General features: G+C 44.7%; 1 protein-coding gene across 1 annotated transcript in view; it reads left to right on the top strand.

Moving 5' to 3' along the window:
- The window catches only part of Abo (ABO, alpha 1-3-N-acetylgalactosaminyltransferase and alpha 1-3-galactosyltransferase), a 15,078-nt gene extending 2,472 nt beyond the window's left edge, over positions 1-12,606 (top strand). The window contains exons 2-7 of the mRNA XM_031373183.1: positions 3,518-3,590; positions 5,395-5,464; positions 6,072-6,128; positions 7,740-7,775; positions 8,277-8,411; positions 10,526-12,606. Coding sequence (XP_031229043.1) covers positions 3,518-3,590; positions 5,395-5,464; positions 6,072-6,128; positions 7,740-7,775; positions 8,277-8,411; positions 10,526-11,216 — 1,062 coding nt within the window. The 3' untranslated portion in view covers positions 11,217-12,606. The remainder of the gene's footprint in view (positions 1-3,517; positions 3,591-5,394; positions 5,465-6,071; positions 6,129-7,739; positions 7,776-8,276; positions 8,412-10,525) is intronic.
- The last annotated feature ends 5,131 nt before the right edge of the window (positions 12,607-17,737 follow it).

Here is a 17,737-nt window from a genome sequence, read left to right as displayed (position 1 = left end):
TCTAAAGGAGTTAATGTTTCCCCTTTTGTATTTCCTCAGTTTTGAGGAATATATACATACATATATATTTTTTTTCCTTTGAGACAAGACTGCATAGTCCTGGCTGTCCTGGAACTTAAGTTCTGTGCTGACTACGAACTCACAGAGATCTTTATGCTTCTGCCTCCTGAGGTCTGGAATTAAAGGCCTGTGCCAACATGCTTAGTTCTTCCTATATTCTTTTTTTTTTAAAGATTTATTTACTTATTTTATGTGTATGAGTACACTGTAGTTGTACAGATGGCTGTGAGCCATCATGTGTGTGGCTGCTGGGAATTGAACTCAGGACCTCTGCTTGCTCCTGCCCCACTCACTCTGCCCTGTTCACTAAAGGTTTTTTTTTTTTGTTTGTTTGTTTTTTGTTTTTTTGAGACAGGGTTTCTCTGTGTAGCCCTGGCTGTCCTGGAACTCACTCAGTAGACCAGGCTGGCCTCGAACTCAGAAATATACCTGCCTCTGCCTTCCAAGTGCTTGGATTAAAGGCGTGTGCCACCACCGCCTGGCTTATCTCCCCTTTCTTATTATGCATCTGGGGTCATATCTGGGGTCATATCTGGGGTCATATCTGGGGCATCTTGGCTTCAGTCAGTGAACAGAGAGTCAGACTCACATTTTCTTCTGAGCGTTTTCTATTGGCATTGGTGCTGTTCTTACATTTAGATTTTAGTCATTTGTTTTTCATAAACTTTTTTTTTGTTTTTGTTATTCTAGGAGGGTTTCTCTGTGCAGCCCTGGCTGTCCTGGAACTCACTTTATGTATCAGCCTGGCTTCAAACTCAGAGACTCACCTGTCTCTGCCTCCCGAGTGTTGGGAACAAAGGTGTGAATCACCACTGCCTGGTTCATTTCTCGGCTACAGTTTTTCTGATTTTTTATTAATGTTTTCGAAGAATTAACGGTGGCGTCTTGATTTTGTCTTTGTTTCTTTCTGGCTCGCTGACGTTTGCGCTCATCTTTATTGTCTGTTTCCTTCACTTTGGGTATACTTTTCTCCTTTTCTGTCTGTGGTGGCATCAGAAGGGAGCTTAGCTGGTCATTGCAGACTTCTCTTCTGGTTTCATAATCTGGAGTCTTGTCCTTCCCAGGCCTTTTGCTTGGCTGTAGTCACCCACCTCCATTTTTCTTTTGTCTCTGACTATTTCCTTGCTCTTTGTTAATTTTGCCATACATGTTTATCTATGGTCTCAGTGTCATGAATGATCATTTATATATGTTACAGTGTGTCATCACTTCTTTTCAAATCAACAAGAAAGAATATCCCTCTGCCTTAAATGAAAATGTTCATTTTCTGAGTTTCTTTTCTTCAGGCTCCCGACTGCTGGTGTTCCCTTTCTGGTCTCAGTTTCCCCTGATCCTTTGTACTTCTGGTTTTGTTTTGTTTTGTTTTGTTTTGTTTTGTTTGCTTGGTTTCTCTGTATAGCCCTGGCTGTCCTGGAACTCACTCCGTAGACCAGGCTGGTTTCGAACTCACAAATCCGCCTGCCTCTGCCTCCCAAGTGCTGGGATTAAAGGTGTGTGCCACCACCGCCTGGCTGTACTTCTGTTTTCATGTCTTATTTCTATACATGTGACAGGCTCAGCGACTAAATCAGCTGAACAAAGTTTCATGATCCAAAATCAGTACCTAAATTGGTTTTATTACTATAATACTTTAAGACTTCATTAAACATCAAAATAAAAATAATGTCATTTTCAGTGACATCTGAAAACAAGAGTGCTTAGGGACAAGCTTATCCAATTTGCACTAATGTCTGTACAGTTAAATATTGGTTACAGAACTGAATACTAGCACCACATGCATAGGTGGGAAGATCTGATGTTGCTAAGCTGCCTTCTGCCTAGGCTAGTGGTTGGAGCATGCATGACACCAAGCAAAACTCCAGGGGAAGGTTTTTTTTTGTTTTTGTTTTTGTTTTTGTTTTTGTTTTTGTTTTTTGAGACAGGGTTTCTCTGTGTAGCCCTGGCTGTCCTGGTACTCACTCTGTAGACCATGCTGGCCTTGAACTCAGATCTACCTGCCTCTGCCTCCCAAGTGCTTGGATTAAAGGCGTGCACCACCACCGCCCGGTGGGAAGTTTTTATAGAAATCAGCAAACTGACTTTAAACTTTATATGAAGATTCAAAAGTTCCAAAGTAGACAGATATTCAAAGGTTCCAAAATGTTTTGAAAAACAAAGTCACAGCTGGAGGAATCACCCTCCCACCCCCAAGATGCATCACACAGCCACAGTTGTCAGTGTAGATTGGAGTCAGAGTTGACCACAGCTCCATAGACTGGATGCACAGTCCAGTCTTAGACCCGCATGCTAATCAAGTGGTTTTTGGTTTAAAGATTTAAATTTTATTAGTTTAAAATTATGTGAAATTTAAACTAATTTCTTAGTAGTGTGTGTCTGTGTGTGATTATGTGCACAGGTACCTGCAGAGAGACCAGAGGTGTCAGCAGGCCCTCTTAGAGCTAGAGTTCTGGGAGATTGTTTCCCACCTAAGGGGGTGTTGGGAGTCGAACTTGGGTCCTCTGCTGTGCTCTCTAAACTGCTGAACAGTCTCATCAGCTTGATTGCTTAGAGAAAATAATTTTTTTATTTTAGATTTACTTTTTGCTTGAGGATCTCATACATGCATATACATATTTTGATCAAATCTACTGCATATCCCTCCAGTTCCTCTTCTATTCCTCTCCTATTGCCTGCAGCCACATTCCACACAAGGTTCTATACAAGTGTGATTCTTTTTTTTATTTTATTTTTTATTTTAAAAATTTTTTTTTTGTTTAAAGATTTATTTTATTTATGTGAGTACAGTGTAGCTGTCTTCAGACACACCAGAAGAGGGCATCCGATGTCATTACAGATGGTTGTGAGCCACTATGTGTTCGCTGGGATTTGAACTCAGGACTTTTGGAAGAGCAGTCAGTGCTCTTAACCGCTGAGCCATCTCTCCAGCCCACAAGTGTGATTCTTTTAAAACCCATTTAGTCCACTTAGTACTACCTGTATGTGCTTGGAGGTAGGGTCATCTATGGGAATAGCTTTTCAGGTGTTGTCTTCCTGAAGACAATGGACTCTTCCCTCCCCAGCAGCTGTGAATGACTGATGGCTCCTTAGACAGAGGTGTGACTTCATGAGCCCTTCACCATCCATACTGGGATTTTCAGTCAGTGACTTTTAAAGAAAGGTGTGTGTGTATGTGCATGAGTGTGTGAGTGAGTGCATGGATGTGTGTATGCATGTGTGTGCATACTTATGAATACCAGTGCAAGGTATCAGGTGCCCTTCTTTATCACTCTGTACCGATTCCTTTGAGGTGGGGTGTCTCTGATCCTGAGGCTCAGTTTTCTCAGGTAGGCTGGAAGACAACAAACCCCAGTGATCCTCCAAGGGCTCCCATGACATTGTGCTGAGTCACAAACCCCAGTGACCCTCCAAGGGCTCCCATGACATTGTGCTGAGTCACAAACCCCAGTGACCCTCCAAGGGCTCACATGACCTTGTGGTGAGTCTTAACACCATCGTGCTATCTAAGCAGGCAGACAAGAGGGCACATGTAGGTGAGGAGGGAAATGTGGGGGCACAGACAGCAAGGGGGGATTGTTCAAAGTTTATCAAACTATAACTAAAGTGGGCACATGTTATTAGATAGAAATTATACTCCAAAGAAGTTTATATTTAGCTGCTGGTGGTGGCCCACATCTTTAATCCCAAAACTTAGGAGACAGAGGCAGGTCAATCTCTTTGAGACAGAGAAGCCCTGTCTCAAAAAACCAAGGGAAAAGTTTTTTTCATCTTTTATTTTTATTTTATGTGTACGTGTGTCTTGTCTGCATATATATCTGTGTACCATGTGTATTTAGTGCCTGTGGAGGCCAGAGAGGACATTGGATACCTTGGGACGGGTGACAATGACAGTTGTGAGCTGACAGGTGGATATTGAACCTTGATCCTCTGGAAGAGCAGTCTGTGCTCTTAACTGTTGAGCCATCTCTTCAATCCAAAAATTAAAAAGGAGCAACTATTCCAAGATTGGACAAATACTACTGTCAGTTAGATTTCTGTATAGCTAACCTAGTAACTGTACAAGGGGCTAGACGGAACATAATGAGAACAAATAAAGTTTAAATGTTGCTTTCTCATATGATTCTAGCATCTTTTAGAAATCAGCTGGTCCATTGTGGGGGGATTTGGAGACATGGAGAAAAAAACATAAGAAAAAACATAAGTGAGACATGGGATGGCCCAGGGGGTAAAGATCTTTGTTGGCAAATGTGATGACCTGGAGTCGATCCCTAGAACCCACATCATAAAAGGAGAACTGTGACCCCCACAACTTGACCTCTGACCTGTGTGCTCTGTTTCATTCACAGATGCACACACATACAACTAAATAAATACATAAAATGTTAAATACAAATTGCCACATCAGGTTGGTGAAAAGGGCAAGTAACTGGCTGGGACAGGGAGAGTTAAGCATTTTTAGACTTAAGCCTTAAAACATGTCATGTGAGTGTAGGTGTGCTTGTGACAGTCAGAGGACATTCATAGGTATCCATCCTTGCCTTTTCCTTGTTTGAGGCAGGGTCTCTTCTGTTCTTGCTCAGTGTATATGCCAGGCTAGCTGGCCTGTGAGCTTTCACGAATTTTCCCATTTTCCTCTCCCACATCATCAATGAGGTTACCTGATGTCTGGTTTTTACATAGGCTCTTGGGATATGAACTAAGTTCCTCATGCTTGTATGGCTGTGGCAAAAACGTCAACCTCCGAGCTTTTTCCAGAGCTGGCATATGAGGCTATTTACGCATATATCTTTTAGGAATATTTGGGTTTGATTATGAGAACACATAACTTGGAGAGACATCAAAATCATCTGAAGTATTGGGGGAATAGGTCAGTGGTGGAATACTTACCTAGTATATATCACCTCTGGGTTTCAACTTTCACATGAGAAAATTTCACTAGAAAAGATGAGTTGCTGTCCCTGCAGATGTAAGCCAGAAGGATGGGGCCAGAGGGGAAGCTGGTCCTAGCCTCCTGTGAACCAGCAGTGACCCCGAGGTATTTATTCATTTTGGCTCATTTCAGTTTTACCATGGGAGGGAGTGCTCAGTGGCATGAGGATGTGAGGGCCCAGGGGGACCCCAAAGATTTAGGGGAGCAGCTGTGGTCATGAGTTGGAAGGGAACAACTTTCTTCCCCTCTGTGTGCTTAGTGGGACTGGAGCTCCAGCCAGGCTTGGGGCTGCCTGTGATAGAGTGGCTGCAGGGCACAGGATGACCTCTGAATCTCAGGACAGGCCTGGAGTACAGGCAGGCCCAAGAAACAGGTGAGTAACTGGATCCCGTGCTACTATTTTTCAGAAAGACCGAAATGCTACTCCCTTCACCATGGAATCCTTCTCCTCACAGTGCTTGTCTTAGTCTTCTCTGGGTAAGAACCACAGCTGGTGAGGAACAACTGGGACCCTGAGCTGTGTGCCTCCTTACTAGCACAGCACTGCTGAGGGTGCTCTTGGCTCAGCACCCACAGAGGCCTGGATCGCTTTTGCTTGTCCACATAGTGAAGCCTCTGATCCCACAAAAGGGGACCAGGGCTGGATACCCAGTCATTTGACTCTAACTGTGAGGGTGGGCCTGGGAAAGGAGAGGAGGGCAGGACTGGGGGTGGTGGACTTCAGCCCTCTCTCAATGCAAATGATCCGTGAGCCCCAGAAAGCAAGACACTGCCATGTCTACCAGAGTAAACACAGCCAGGAAACACTCTCTGATATAGTCTTGGGTTGTAGGTACCTGGCACAGAGTAAGGACTGTCTGCAACCTCTACAGTTGTCCAGATGCAGGCCTTGTTCCCAGGGCACTTCCTCTTTGCCATATTTTCCAGTGGGATGAACATCCTTAGTTCTGTCACCTGACCCTGCAGCTCCACTGGGATCTGTGCTCACTGTGCTGGATTCAGTGGTGCATTTGGAGGGAGGGAAAGATAGCCAGTGTCAGGTCTGTGTCCTGAACAACTGCCCCTGTGCACATCCTTCCTACAGCTACGTATTCCTGAGCCTCAGAAGCCAGAACTTGGGGCACCCAGGAGCTGTGACTAGGTGAGTGGGCATTGAGAGACAGAGAGAGACAGAGAGGGAGAGGGAGAGGGAGAGGGGGAGGGCTGGGAGGGAGGGGGAGGGATAGGGGAAGGGGGAGGGAGAGAGAAAAAAAAGAAAGGAGAGAAGTGAGGGGAGAGAGATATCTATGTGCGTGTCATGTTTGTATGTGTGTATGCGTCATGTGTGACCGTGTGTGGGGGATAGATTACTAGCTGAATGGACTTTTTGCTGCATGCTACCTTGTCGCCTTTGCCTATCTACCACTTCTCTGAGTAGATGGCTCTAGACCTTCGCTATGCTGCCCAGAGCAGCTTCTGCTGCCCCCTGCTGTCTTTAATGGGCATATGCGTTCTTCTCTGGCTTCAGCCTCATCCTCCCTTTGTACCTACCTGGGCAGCCCCAAGAACAGCTTCTGTTCCCCACTCACCTCCCCAGCAGCCTGCTGAGTGCAATATTGGTCTTTTGCCTTTGACAACAAGACCCAAGTTGGAGACCCTCTCCATCCCTACCATTTCCAGGCTGTCTTTTGGGAAGGCATCCCCTGGCTTTGCCTGCTTTCCTGAGCCTTCTGTGGCCTTGCACCAGCTACATGCTTGTCTGTCTTAACCCTACTTTTCTTCTAGTAGCTAATGATCCTTCAGAACAGAAGTCTTTCTGAGGTTGGATCCTCCCTGTTGACACTTTCCAGCAGCAGGCCCCTCTGCGTTCTCTCATAAGCCATGCATGCTGTTAGACCGGAGTCTGGCCTTGGCTTTTGTCTATGTTGTGCTTTTCAGTAGGCTACACAGCCTCCCAAGCACCCTCTGTTCTTGTTCACTCTTGTGTCAACTTTATACTGCTTCAAAGCACTCACTTTCATTTCTGTTGGGAGTCAGTCACATCTTTTATGGCTATCTCGCTAGAGATCCCTGGTTTTAAGCATATGAGTGTATTGCATGCTTTTATGTTTGTATACTATATTCATGCCTGAAGTCCTATGGAACTGGAGTCATAGACTGCTGTGGGTCTCCATGTTATTATTGGGAACTGAACTCAGTGTTTCTGCAAGAGTAGCCAGGGCTTTTACTGCCGATCACCACTCCAGCCCTGCTCTCTGGTTTGCACACCATCACAGGGCATGCAGCTTGCTAGCAGAAGTGGTTCTTGTCCCTACAAAAGATGCCAATCTTTTGTAGGGACATCTCACTGCCACACATTGCCCCAGGCCTTTTATGGGAATCACTTTACACTGATGATAGGACTTGTTTCTGACAAAGACAGAGAGCAACGACTCTGTGCCACCAGCGAGGACAGGACCAAGGCAGGCTGCAGGCCCAGGTGGGATGCTCAGCATCTACTAGGCACAGGCGTGTTCAGTTTCATCCAGCTTGTGAATTAAAGTAGTCCTTAGATCGCCCAGCCTTAACCAGGAGTGGGCATGGGGATGTGTCTCATGTCAAGTAAAACTGTGACCTTTCTGCTTTGGTTCATCCTTGGATCCCAGGATCATAGGTAGACAGGGTGGCTTACTTGCCACTGCTCATGAAGGTCTATTTGCCTGGTGCATGGCTGCCAGTGACATGCATCCAGTGACCTTTCTGTCCACTTGAGTTCTGATGTTTTCTTTTTCAGGGCGGCCTATCCCCAGCCAAGGGTGCTAAAACCCACGTGAGTAGATTCAGTCACTGTGTGTGCAGTGCAGGGGTCCTAAGGCACTAAAGGGTGATTTCCTTCCCGGGGGAAATAGTTCAACAGCAAACCTGAAGGTCTGAGTTAGTCTAAGGAAAAAAACTAAACTCAGGAGAAACTAAAGACCTGATTATAATTCTCCTTGACCTAGCTTCACCAACCGTTTTAGAGTCTTAGAGGTGGCTGCTGCAGGTCTGGGGCCCAGAGCATCTTCTGTCTCTTCTTTTGCATTTGGGCTTCTGCTCCGAATTTTCTGTTTCTGTCATCAGGGATATTTAGGGATATGGAGGGTACAGTGGTAGTAAACCCAGTTGCTTTTATGGCTGGGGTTGGGGATAGTCAGTGAGAATTGCTGCTGGTCGGCACAACCCCACTCTGGGAGGGTGATCAGCCGTAGGAGAAGCTGAGGGTTGGGAATCTGAGAAGGGTTCCTGCAGGCATGTTTGGTCACATATTGCTGGTGGCTCTTTCCTCATGTAGTAGGAAAGATGTTCTTGTCTTGACTCCTTGGCTGGCTCCCATCATCTGGGAGGGGACCTTCAACATCGACATACTGAATGAGCAGTTCAGGCTTCGGAATACCACGATTGGACTGACTGTGTTTGCCATCAAAAAGTAAGCAACTCAGGGTGGAGAGATGGCTAGTGGGTAAAGCACTTGCTTCAGGGACATGAGGACATGAGTTTTATTCCTAAACCCATGGGAAAGCTGGGAATGATGGCATGCGTCTGTAATCTCAGCACCGTGGGTAGAGGGGAGAGGCATGTGGATCCAGCCCACTTGTTCGACAGTCTAGCCAAACAGTGAGCTTTAGAGTCAATGAAGGAACCCTGTCCAAAGAACAAATAAAGTGAATGATGACAGAAGATACCCAAAGTCAACTTCTGGTCTTTACATATGCACACAGGCAAGTAACCATGACTATATACAATACACGTGCACACACCCTCACATATGCACACACAGTGGTCAAGTGGAGGTGCAGGCATACCAAACTCCATGCTTGTATTTAGGATGAAGTTGGGCAGGGGCTTGTTCACTCTGCTACCTTCCTGAGCTCTGGTGGGCTCACAGGTGAATGAACCCAGCTCTGCCTTCTCCCAGAGCCTCAGGTCAGCTGCCCTTCCCACTGTGTTCTCAGCCAGGTGCCACTTGCATCTGTCAGCACACACTTCAGCTTGGCCTCTTCATCCCTAAAGCTGGCAAGAAGGAACAGGACGCAAGCAGAGCCATGGTCACTGATGTGCCCTCAGATGCAGGACAAGGTGGACATCAAGGGTTGGGTGGAACATTGAGTCTCAGCCCTGGGGACAGCTGTGCTAGGAGTAGTGTGTGTGGTAGTAGTAGACCTGTGAAATCCTGAGACTCTGGGTCAGGCTGATTTCAGGCCACAGGCAAGAAATGTGCCCTGTGGGAGCTGGTGGGAAGCAGGACAGGGCAACATTACAGTGTGAAAGGCTGTGGGTGCTGAGAGGAGCCATTTGTGCTGCCTGCACATAAGAAGGGCATTGTGTTTCCCTGCAGTGCTGGCTGAGGTCCAAGGATAGTTCTGAGACCTTTGAACCAAGCAGACTTGAGAGATGTTTGGGGCTTAGTTGGAGGGATCTTAGGCACTTTGAGAGTGTCTGCAGCTCCTAGGGACAAAGGACCTTACAGTAAGAAGACACAAACACTACCTTGTTTGGGTGCTGCTGGGTACATCAGCAAGAACCCTGCCAGGTGTGGGGAGCTGCTTTGTGGAAAGAAGGCCTCTGAGGAGGCTAGCAGGGAACCCCATGGTCACCTCTATGCAGGGAAAACCGCCACTTGCTTGTTTGTAACATTTAAGTGGGGGCTTTGCACATTTGCCAGGTGATGGGGAGCCCTGTTTCCATGGTGGGGGACGCATGGCCCTGGGGGTCATCCAGGGAGGGGCAGCCATCTGAAGCAAGTAAAATCTTGGGCAGGGAGATGACTTAGAACCTGGGTTCTAAGGCTTTTGTCTTTGGAACTGAGGGTTTGTTTTAGGCTTGCCCATGTTTCTAGGGTGCCTTTTACCCTTTTCAGTCTACCTTGTGAGACCAATTCTTGTTCTGGTGGAGTTTATGGGGGATGACTCTTAAGAACATACATGAGTTACTGAGTGCCTTTTCTAAAGGCACCATAAATCATCTGAGGAGGAAGGTCTGGGATATAGAGACCCATTGCTTTCCTGAGACAGGGCCCTGCAGCATGCCACAAAGGAGGGGTGCAGGTACCAGGCCCTTAAGGATCCATTCAGTTCCACTAGGATTTAAAAGTGAGGTTCTATGAGCTGAGGCTCTGCTCAGGCCAATGCAAGTGTGTGAGGTGTGGAATGTACTGGGATGGAGCTGTCATTATTAGAGGGTGTGTATGACAGACCCATGGAGAGGTGGCCTGCTACAGAGTTGCCAAGACAACAGATACCTGCAGCAGATATACCTGGAGTTCCAGTTGAGGAATCAGCCCTGCTACCTGGCTTAAAGCTTCCAGGCTTCTAGCTCAGTGTTCCTTGCTAAGAAGATGGGCTGCTGATGTTGCAACCTTCTTCAGCAAACGAGGGTGAGGTGAGGTACAGCCTGCAGACTGGTTAGGACAGCAGTCTAACCAGGACAGGGGAGGGATCTAGCCTCCAGGTAGCCATGGCTTCTGCAGCCTTGGGACTATGCTCTGGTAAGTCTTGTTTTAGCTATGTTAAACTCTTCGTATCTCTTTGTCCTCTCTCACAGGTATGTAGTGTTCCTTAAGCTGTTTCTGGAGACAGCAGAGCAGCACTTCATGGTGGGACACAAGGTCATCTACTACGTCTTCACTGACCGGCCAGCTGATGTGCCACAGGTTGCCTTGGGTGCAGGACGGCGGTTGGTGGTGCTAACTGTGCGCAACTATACTCGATGGCAGGATGTGTCCATGCACAGGATGGAGATGATCAGTCACTTCTCAGAGCAGCGCTTTCTACATGAGGTGGATTACCTGGTGTGTGGAGATGTGGACATGAAGTTCAGTGACCACGTGGGTGTGGAGATTCTCTCAACACTCTTTGGCACCCTGCATCCTGGCTTCTACAGTAGCAGCCGGGAGGCCTTTACCTATGAGCGACGGCCACAGTCCCAGGCCTACATCCCCAGGGATGAGGGTGACTTTTACTATATGGGAGCCTTCTTTGGGGGGTCAGTGCTAGAAGTGCACCATCTCACCAAGGCCTGCCATGAAGCTATGGTGAAGGACCAGGCTAATGGCATTGAGGCCGTGTGGCATGATGAGAGTCATTTGAACAAATACCTGCTTTACCATAAGCCTACAAAGGTGCTATCCCCAGAGTATGTGTGGGACCAGAAGCTGCTGGGCTGGCCCTCCATTATGAAGAAGCTGAGATATGTGGCTGTGCCCAAGAACCATCAGGCAATCAGGAACAGATAGCTGAATTCCTGTTGGAGAGGCCAGGCTGATAGCCAGGTGGCACTCCAGGCTGTGCTGAAACTGAAAGTATTTGAGAGATGATTGTCACCCTCTATTCCACCTCAGAGTCGAGTAGGCCCAGTATCACTTGAGCCCTGGAGTGGCAACCACCTTCAGCTCCACTGTGTCTCCCTAAGCTCCTTGTATTGAGTGACATGGTAGATGGAGCCTTCAGAACATGGAAAAACTCTTGTCATATAGTTAACTGAGGGCATGTGCCTCTTCACTCAGGCTTGCTCCTTCCTCTGCTGGGAGGCTTGACAGAGGACCAGGCAGGAGGGCAGGGAGAGGCAGCCTGCAGTCCACAGAGGTGCTTAGCTCCTGTTCAGCTCATTCGGAGCAGATCAGCACCCTGTGCCATAACCTCTGCTCATTTTTGGTTTATTTGGGAATAGCTAGCTATCCATTCCTGGGAATAAATGCATTTCTAGGTAATGTAGGAAATTTTTAGTTTCCTTCCCCCCCTTTTTTTTTTTGAGGTACTTGAGATTGAACCTGGATCCTCATGAATGCTAGTCAGGCATGCTACCATGGAGGTGCATTCCCTTGACACTCTATCTTAGAGACACATACTGATTGAACTTGCCGAGTGCTACATCTACTCCGTTATTTTTATACTCTAGCCTTCATTTAAATTTTCCAATATAAAGGGATTTTTACTTCCTTTCTTTTGTAGTGTTGGGATCAGACTCAGTTCCCAGCCTTACAATTTACATTTTTTGGGGGTTGTGGTGGAGTATTGTTGCTTGTTTTTTATTGATGCAGTCTCTAGTAGTTCAAGCTGGTTTCAGCCTTACTATGACGGCCTTGAGCTCCTGTCCTGCCTCTGCCTCTGGAGTGCTGGGATTATGCATGCCATCACATCTGCTGCTCTCAGTTTTCTAAAACCCCACTTATCTTCTTCCAAGATGGTTTCTGAGCACTGAAGTACTTTGTGTCTGTATTTGAGAATTTTGTTTTTCTGTGACAGGATCCCTATATATCTCTAGACTAGGATGGCTTGGAACTCAAAGAGATCCACTTCCCACTGCCTCTCACACACCTGACCAATGTTTAGTGTAACTGTTTATTGATTCTTTGTGAATTTCACATCATGCACCCCAATCCCACTCATCTCCCTGTCCTTCCATTGTTAGCATTTCTTTTAGGCTCTGCCACCGCTAGGTACAAGCCAGGAGCCAGGCATATAAGACCTCTCATTACCTTTCTCTCCATTTCTTCTCTCTCTTCCACATGTCCCTGGCCAGACCTGTCCTTCATTCTTCTCTCTGTCCTTCTCTGACCCCTCATTTCTCTGCCTCTACCCCCTTTTCCAAGTCCCCTCCTGCCAATAAAGCAAACTTCCTTTATCCTAAGCCTGTGGTATAGCTGATTCCTTAGGGGCCCACCTTGCCTGGGCCCACCAAGGTGTTCGCTCCAGCTGAACCACTGGTGCCTAAAGACTAGGTGTTTACAATGAAGTTTTCAGGCTCATCATTAGCTCATCACTCCATCCACGGACAACAATTTAGGTAAGCTCCCCTTTTTCTTTTTGTTTTTTGTTTTTAAACATCTCCCAGAGTCCAAGGTATTGGCCTTAACTTTTTTTTTTTTGATTGTTTTTGTTTGTTTTTCGAGACAGGGTATCTCTGTGTAGCTCTAGATGTCCTGGAATTCACTCTGCAGAACAGGCTGGCCTTGAACACAGAAATCTGCCTGCCTCTGCCTCCCAAGTGCTGGGATTAACGGTGTGTGCCACCACTGCCTGGCGGTACTGACCTTTCAATGTCCAGAACTCCTTGATACTCTTACACGCAGAGACACCATCAGCCGCAGCCCTTAAGACTGACTTTAGTCCCACCCTCTTCACCTGTACTTATCCCATTATGCTTGATGCTGCAACTCTGCGGTTTCCATAGGCCCTGCCAGGCTATTGCACCCCTTCCTGCTCTTCTCTTACTTAAATCTTTCCTGTGGATGGGATCCCTTTCTGGGATCTCTGCCTTTGACTCTTCAAAAGTCCTGGTACGAGGCACCAAGTCTCCTTAGCTGGGTTAAGCTCTACTGAATGACTTGTGTTCACATTTTTGTCCTCCCCGGGTCTGGGGACACCCATGACTCCAGGCTGCAGTGACACTCCACTTCCCCTTCTCATCCACAGGAACAACCCTCTCATGGGATGCTTCTTAAAAAACCTCAGTCCTAAATTTATTTACCTTTCCAATAAAATTTCTACAAATAATATGAGTGATCGGGGAAGTAGAACTCACTTTAGGGTTTAGAGTTTCTGCTAGGTAGATGTCCTGGTCCAGAATCCCAGTTAACTGTTTATTATAGAAATCTCCTTTCAGACTAAGAAAGCAATAAGGCTTGTATTTTAAATTAATATGGATTTTTGTATGATGATAAAAATGTAAAGTTATGTTATATAATATATTACTATATATATATTAAAGATTTATTTATTTATTTATTTTCTATGAGTACATTGTAGCTGTCTTCAGACACACCAGAAAAGTGCATATGATTCCATTACAGATGGTTGTGAGCTACCATGTGGTTGCTGGGAATTGAATTGAGGACCTCTGGAAGAGAAATCAGTGCTTTTAACAGTTCAGCCATCTCTCCAACCCTCAGAGTTATATTTGTATAACATGCTATGTATACAATTCAACCTGGTTTAAAATGTTTCTTGTATGATGATAAAATTTCAAGATCATAGAGGTCCATTCAGATTAACAAAAGCTAATTTAAAGTGTGTGTCTAACCATCTGTCTCTTTGTTAGCACAAAGCCAGTGCATGGTTGTGTAAATGAATGCTGTTCCTTTCAGATGTTATTTAAACATATATAAACTTAAAATTATTTAACACTGTTCTACTGCTATTTTATGTTGTTTTAAAAATATGTTATTGCTTACCTTTTTCAAATGCAGACATGTTTTTAAAGTCCAGTAATTAAAATCCCATGTTCAGGTAATCTTAAGTCACACAACATTCCATCCTGGAAATTACCAACATGTAACTAGTTGCCATCTTTGCTAACGGCTGGAAAAGGTAGAGCTATAGCCTCACTGCCATTTTGGTTTAAGGCCAGTCATATGACTGCCAGCCATCTTTGTTGTGGGAAGTTCTCAATTCATAACCATCTTGTTTGAGGGCAACAACTGGTGACCTAAGCCAACTAGGAAGGCAGGTCGCTAAAGATACTTTTGAATTGAGATAAAGTTCTTATATGGTCTCTATCCTGTCTGTGTAAATTGTCACAATGTTGCTCTATGTTTTCACTCTTTAAAAGATGGTTTATTTGGGCTGGAGAGATGGCTGAGAGGTTAAGAGCACTGATTGCTCTTCCAGAGGTCCTGACTTCAAATCCCAACAACCACATGGTGGCTCACAACCATCTGTAATGAGATCTGATGCCCTCTTCTGGTGTGTCTGAAGTCAGCTACAGTGTACTTATATATAATAAATAAATAAATCTTCAAAAAAAAAAGATGGTTTATTTTACTATCACTTTAGAGGTTTATAACATTCCAGTTTAAAGATCACTGCCTTAAAGATATGTTTAGCCTTGTTTTTGCTAATGTTCTTTTATAATGCAGCATTGTATTTTTTTTAAGATTTATTTTTATTTATTTTATGTGTATGAGTACACTGTAGCTGTATAGATGGCCGTGAACTATCATGTGTGTGGCTGCTGTTGATCTCAGGACCTCTGCCGCCTGGCTCGCTCCGGCGTAATTTACTTCGGCTGTCTTCAGACGCACCAGAAGAGGGCATCCAATCTCATTACGGGTGATTGTGAGCCACCATGTGGTTACTGGGATCCGAACTCAGGATCTTCAGAAGAGCAGTCAGTGCTCTTACCCTCTGAGCCATCTCGCTAGCCCAGCATTGTATTTTTATAAGCTATAGATACACCATGTAATAAGCTATAGATATATAATGTAAAGATTGAAGTTTCTCAATCTCTTTGAGGACTATGCTTTTAGATTTGATACTAAATGAGCTTCAACTAAAATTTTATTTTTTAAAGCTCAAATCTAACAGGCTTTGATCTCAAAAGTTACTATAACAGGCTTTGGTCTTAAAAGTTACTATTACAGACTTTAGTTTCAAAAGCCAGTATAAGAGTTCTAGTCTCATAAAAGCAGCTATAACTAAAAATACAAGCTGATAGTCAGTAACCCTATAGTGGTCACATTCTCTAATGTGTTCAATATGTATTTAAAGCCACACTTAGGACCAATGCAGCTAATTAGAACATTAAGCTTTAGTCTCCTGCTTTATATTTGCTACTTACAGCTAGATTAGATAACTAAAAACACACACACATGGTCTAACTCAGATATGCTCAATAGACACTAGCTTTCAATCCTGTCAGAGATCTGCTGAATATGACATTAAATGTGTAAGCTTATTATGACAGAGCCTCCCCAATCCTAACTGTGACCCCCCCCCAAGGTCTCCAAGAAGATATGGGCATAGTGACAAAGGACTACACCTAGATTGTAACCCAATACCTTGCCCACGGCCAGGGCTTGACCTGAACTGTGGACAAACAGAAGACACCCAGAGAACTGAATGTCTCATACTGGCTAAGATAAGGTAAGGTCATCTTTCCCATGTTCCTCTTCCACAGACAAAAGCCTCTCCTCTTCTGGACCTGATGACCAGACTGCCTCTGCCTGTGTTGCGATGGAGACCACAGGGACCTTGGAAAACAGTTTAGGTAGTAGGCTATAGAAAAACCTCTGTCATTTTTATTAATATATGACATCTAGATTTTAATTTATCCTTCTCAGGTCTCTGATTCCATTGAGAGGTAAACTAACTAGCTTGACAGCTAGAGAACAGGCAACTAGCCTCTTGCCCCAAGGTAATTCACCACATGTTAGCTTATTAATCAATAATAAGGGGTTGCCTTACTCACAGGCTTCATGATCAAAGATGCACAAGCTTCAGATGTAACCTTTTACTACTTCTTTATCTAAAAAACTCAGTTTTCAGAGACTGCTCCACAATGATCAACCACCTATGTCTCATGATAAATAATTAGATGGAAAAAAAAATAAACTTTATGCAAGGCCTGGGGATATGAAAGCTTAAGTTGTGAGGATCTAAGAAAATATTTGAGGGTCTAGGAAGGTATTTTGAGGTTGGAAGTTGCAAGATACAAAGGTTGGAGGACGTAATAAACTTGGATGATAATCCTGGCACTTGGGAGGCAGAGGCAGGAGGATTTCTGAGTTCGAGGCCAGACTGGTCTACAGAGTGAGTTCTAGGACAGCCAGGACTATACAGAGAAACCCTGTCTCAAAAAACCAAAACCAAAAAAAAAAAAAAAAGCAAAAAACCCTTGGATGATGATAGAAAATGTTTTAAGGTACAAAAATGCTTCAGATTTCTTCCCCTCACTATGCCACTGTTATATTAGGACTTTGAAAGTTCAGAATCCCAACATTAATTAATGGAGTTCTGATAAATTATTAGCCTGACTCCCCTATATGATCCATTTTTCATAATCAGTAGTTCAAGATTTTAAGTTTCCTTTGGTTATTTTTTAACTATGGACAAGGTTTTCTTATGCTAAAACTATGCAATCAACTCTCATAGTTACAAGTTTATGATTTTAAGTTTGCTTTGTTTTTTAAACATAGGCTTAAAGATGTTTCTCATTATGCTAAATTTATGTGCATTCAGTCTTCTGAATAGAGGGAAAAAGCCCCTCTTGCCCCTTTAGCTCCCTGAAAGTTTTTTGTCTTCCTGAGCTCGCCTTAAAGACTGTTCTGTTCATGCTATTAACAATTTTTCTCTTGTATAAACTTAAAAGATTTTTTTTTTGGTTTTTTGAGACAGGGTTTCTCTGTGTAGCCCTGGCTGTCCTGGAACTCACTCTGTAGACCAGGCTGGCCTTGAACTCAGAAATCCACCTGCCTCTGCCCCCAAGTGCTGGGATTAAAGGCGTGTGCCACCACCGCCTGGCAAAAAGATTCTTTTTTTCTTTATAAGTCACTTGTGTTTATTGATTTTTTTGAAATATGAATTTATTATTTTAAATTTATTTATTTTTATTCCTCTCTTCCCCTCTGTACTGGCTGGTTTTGTGTGTTAACTTGACACAGGCTGGAATTATCACAGAGAAGGGAGTTTCAGTTGGGGAAGTGCCTCCATGAGATCCAGCTGTGGGGCATTTTCTCAATTGCCCCTTGTGGATGGTGCCATCCCTGGGCTGGAAGACAAATTGGTGCCAGCATAGTGGGGTATTCCTGTGACAACCTGACCATGTTTTGGGGAGGACTGTGGAAGGACTTTGGAACTTTGAGCTAGAAGAGCCATTGGTTGTTAAGAGCTCTATGGGATGTTGTATAGGAGCTTGGAAGATCATGTTGAGAACAGTGCAGAGGATGGAGGCCTGGGGTGTGAAATTTCAAAGGGAAGATTAAAGACTCTATCAGGGCCATTGCTATTTTGATTGTGAAGATTCTGTGGTTTTGGTTAG

The sequence above is a fragment of the Mastomys coucha genome, unplaced genomic scaffold (genome assembly GCF_008632895.1).
Source record: "Mastomys coucha isolate ucsf_1 unplaced genomic scaffold, UCSF_Mcou_1 pScaffold15, whole genome shotgun sequence".
Taxonomy (NCBI): Eukaryota; Metazoa; Chordata; class Mammalia; order Rodentia; family Muridae; genus Mastomys; species Mastomys coucha.
This window is presented reverse-complemented; position numbering and strand designations above follow the sequence as displayed.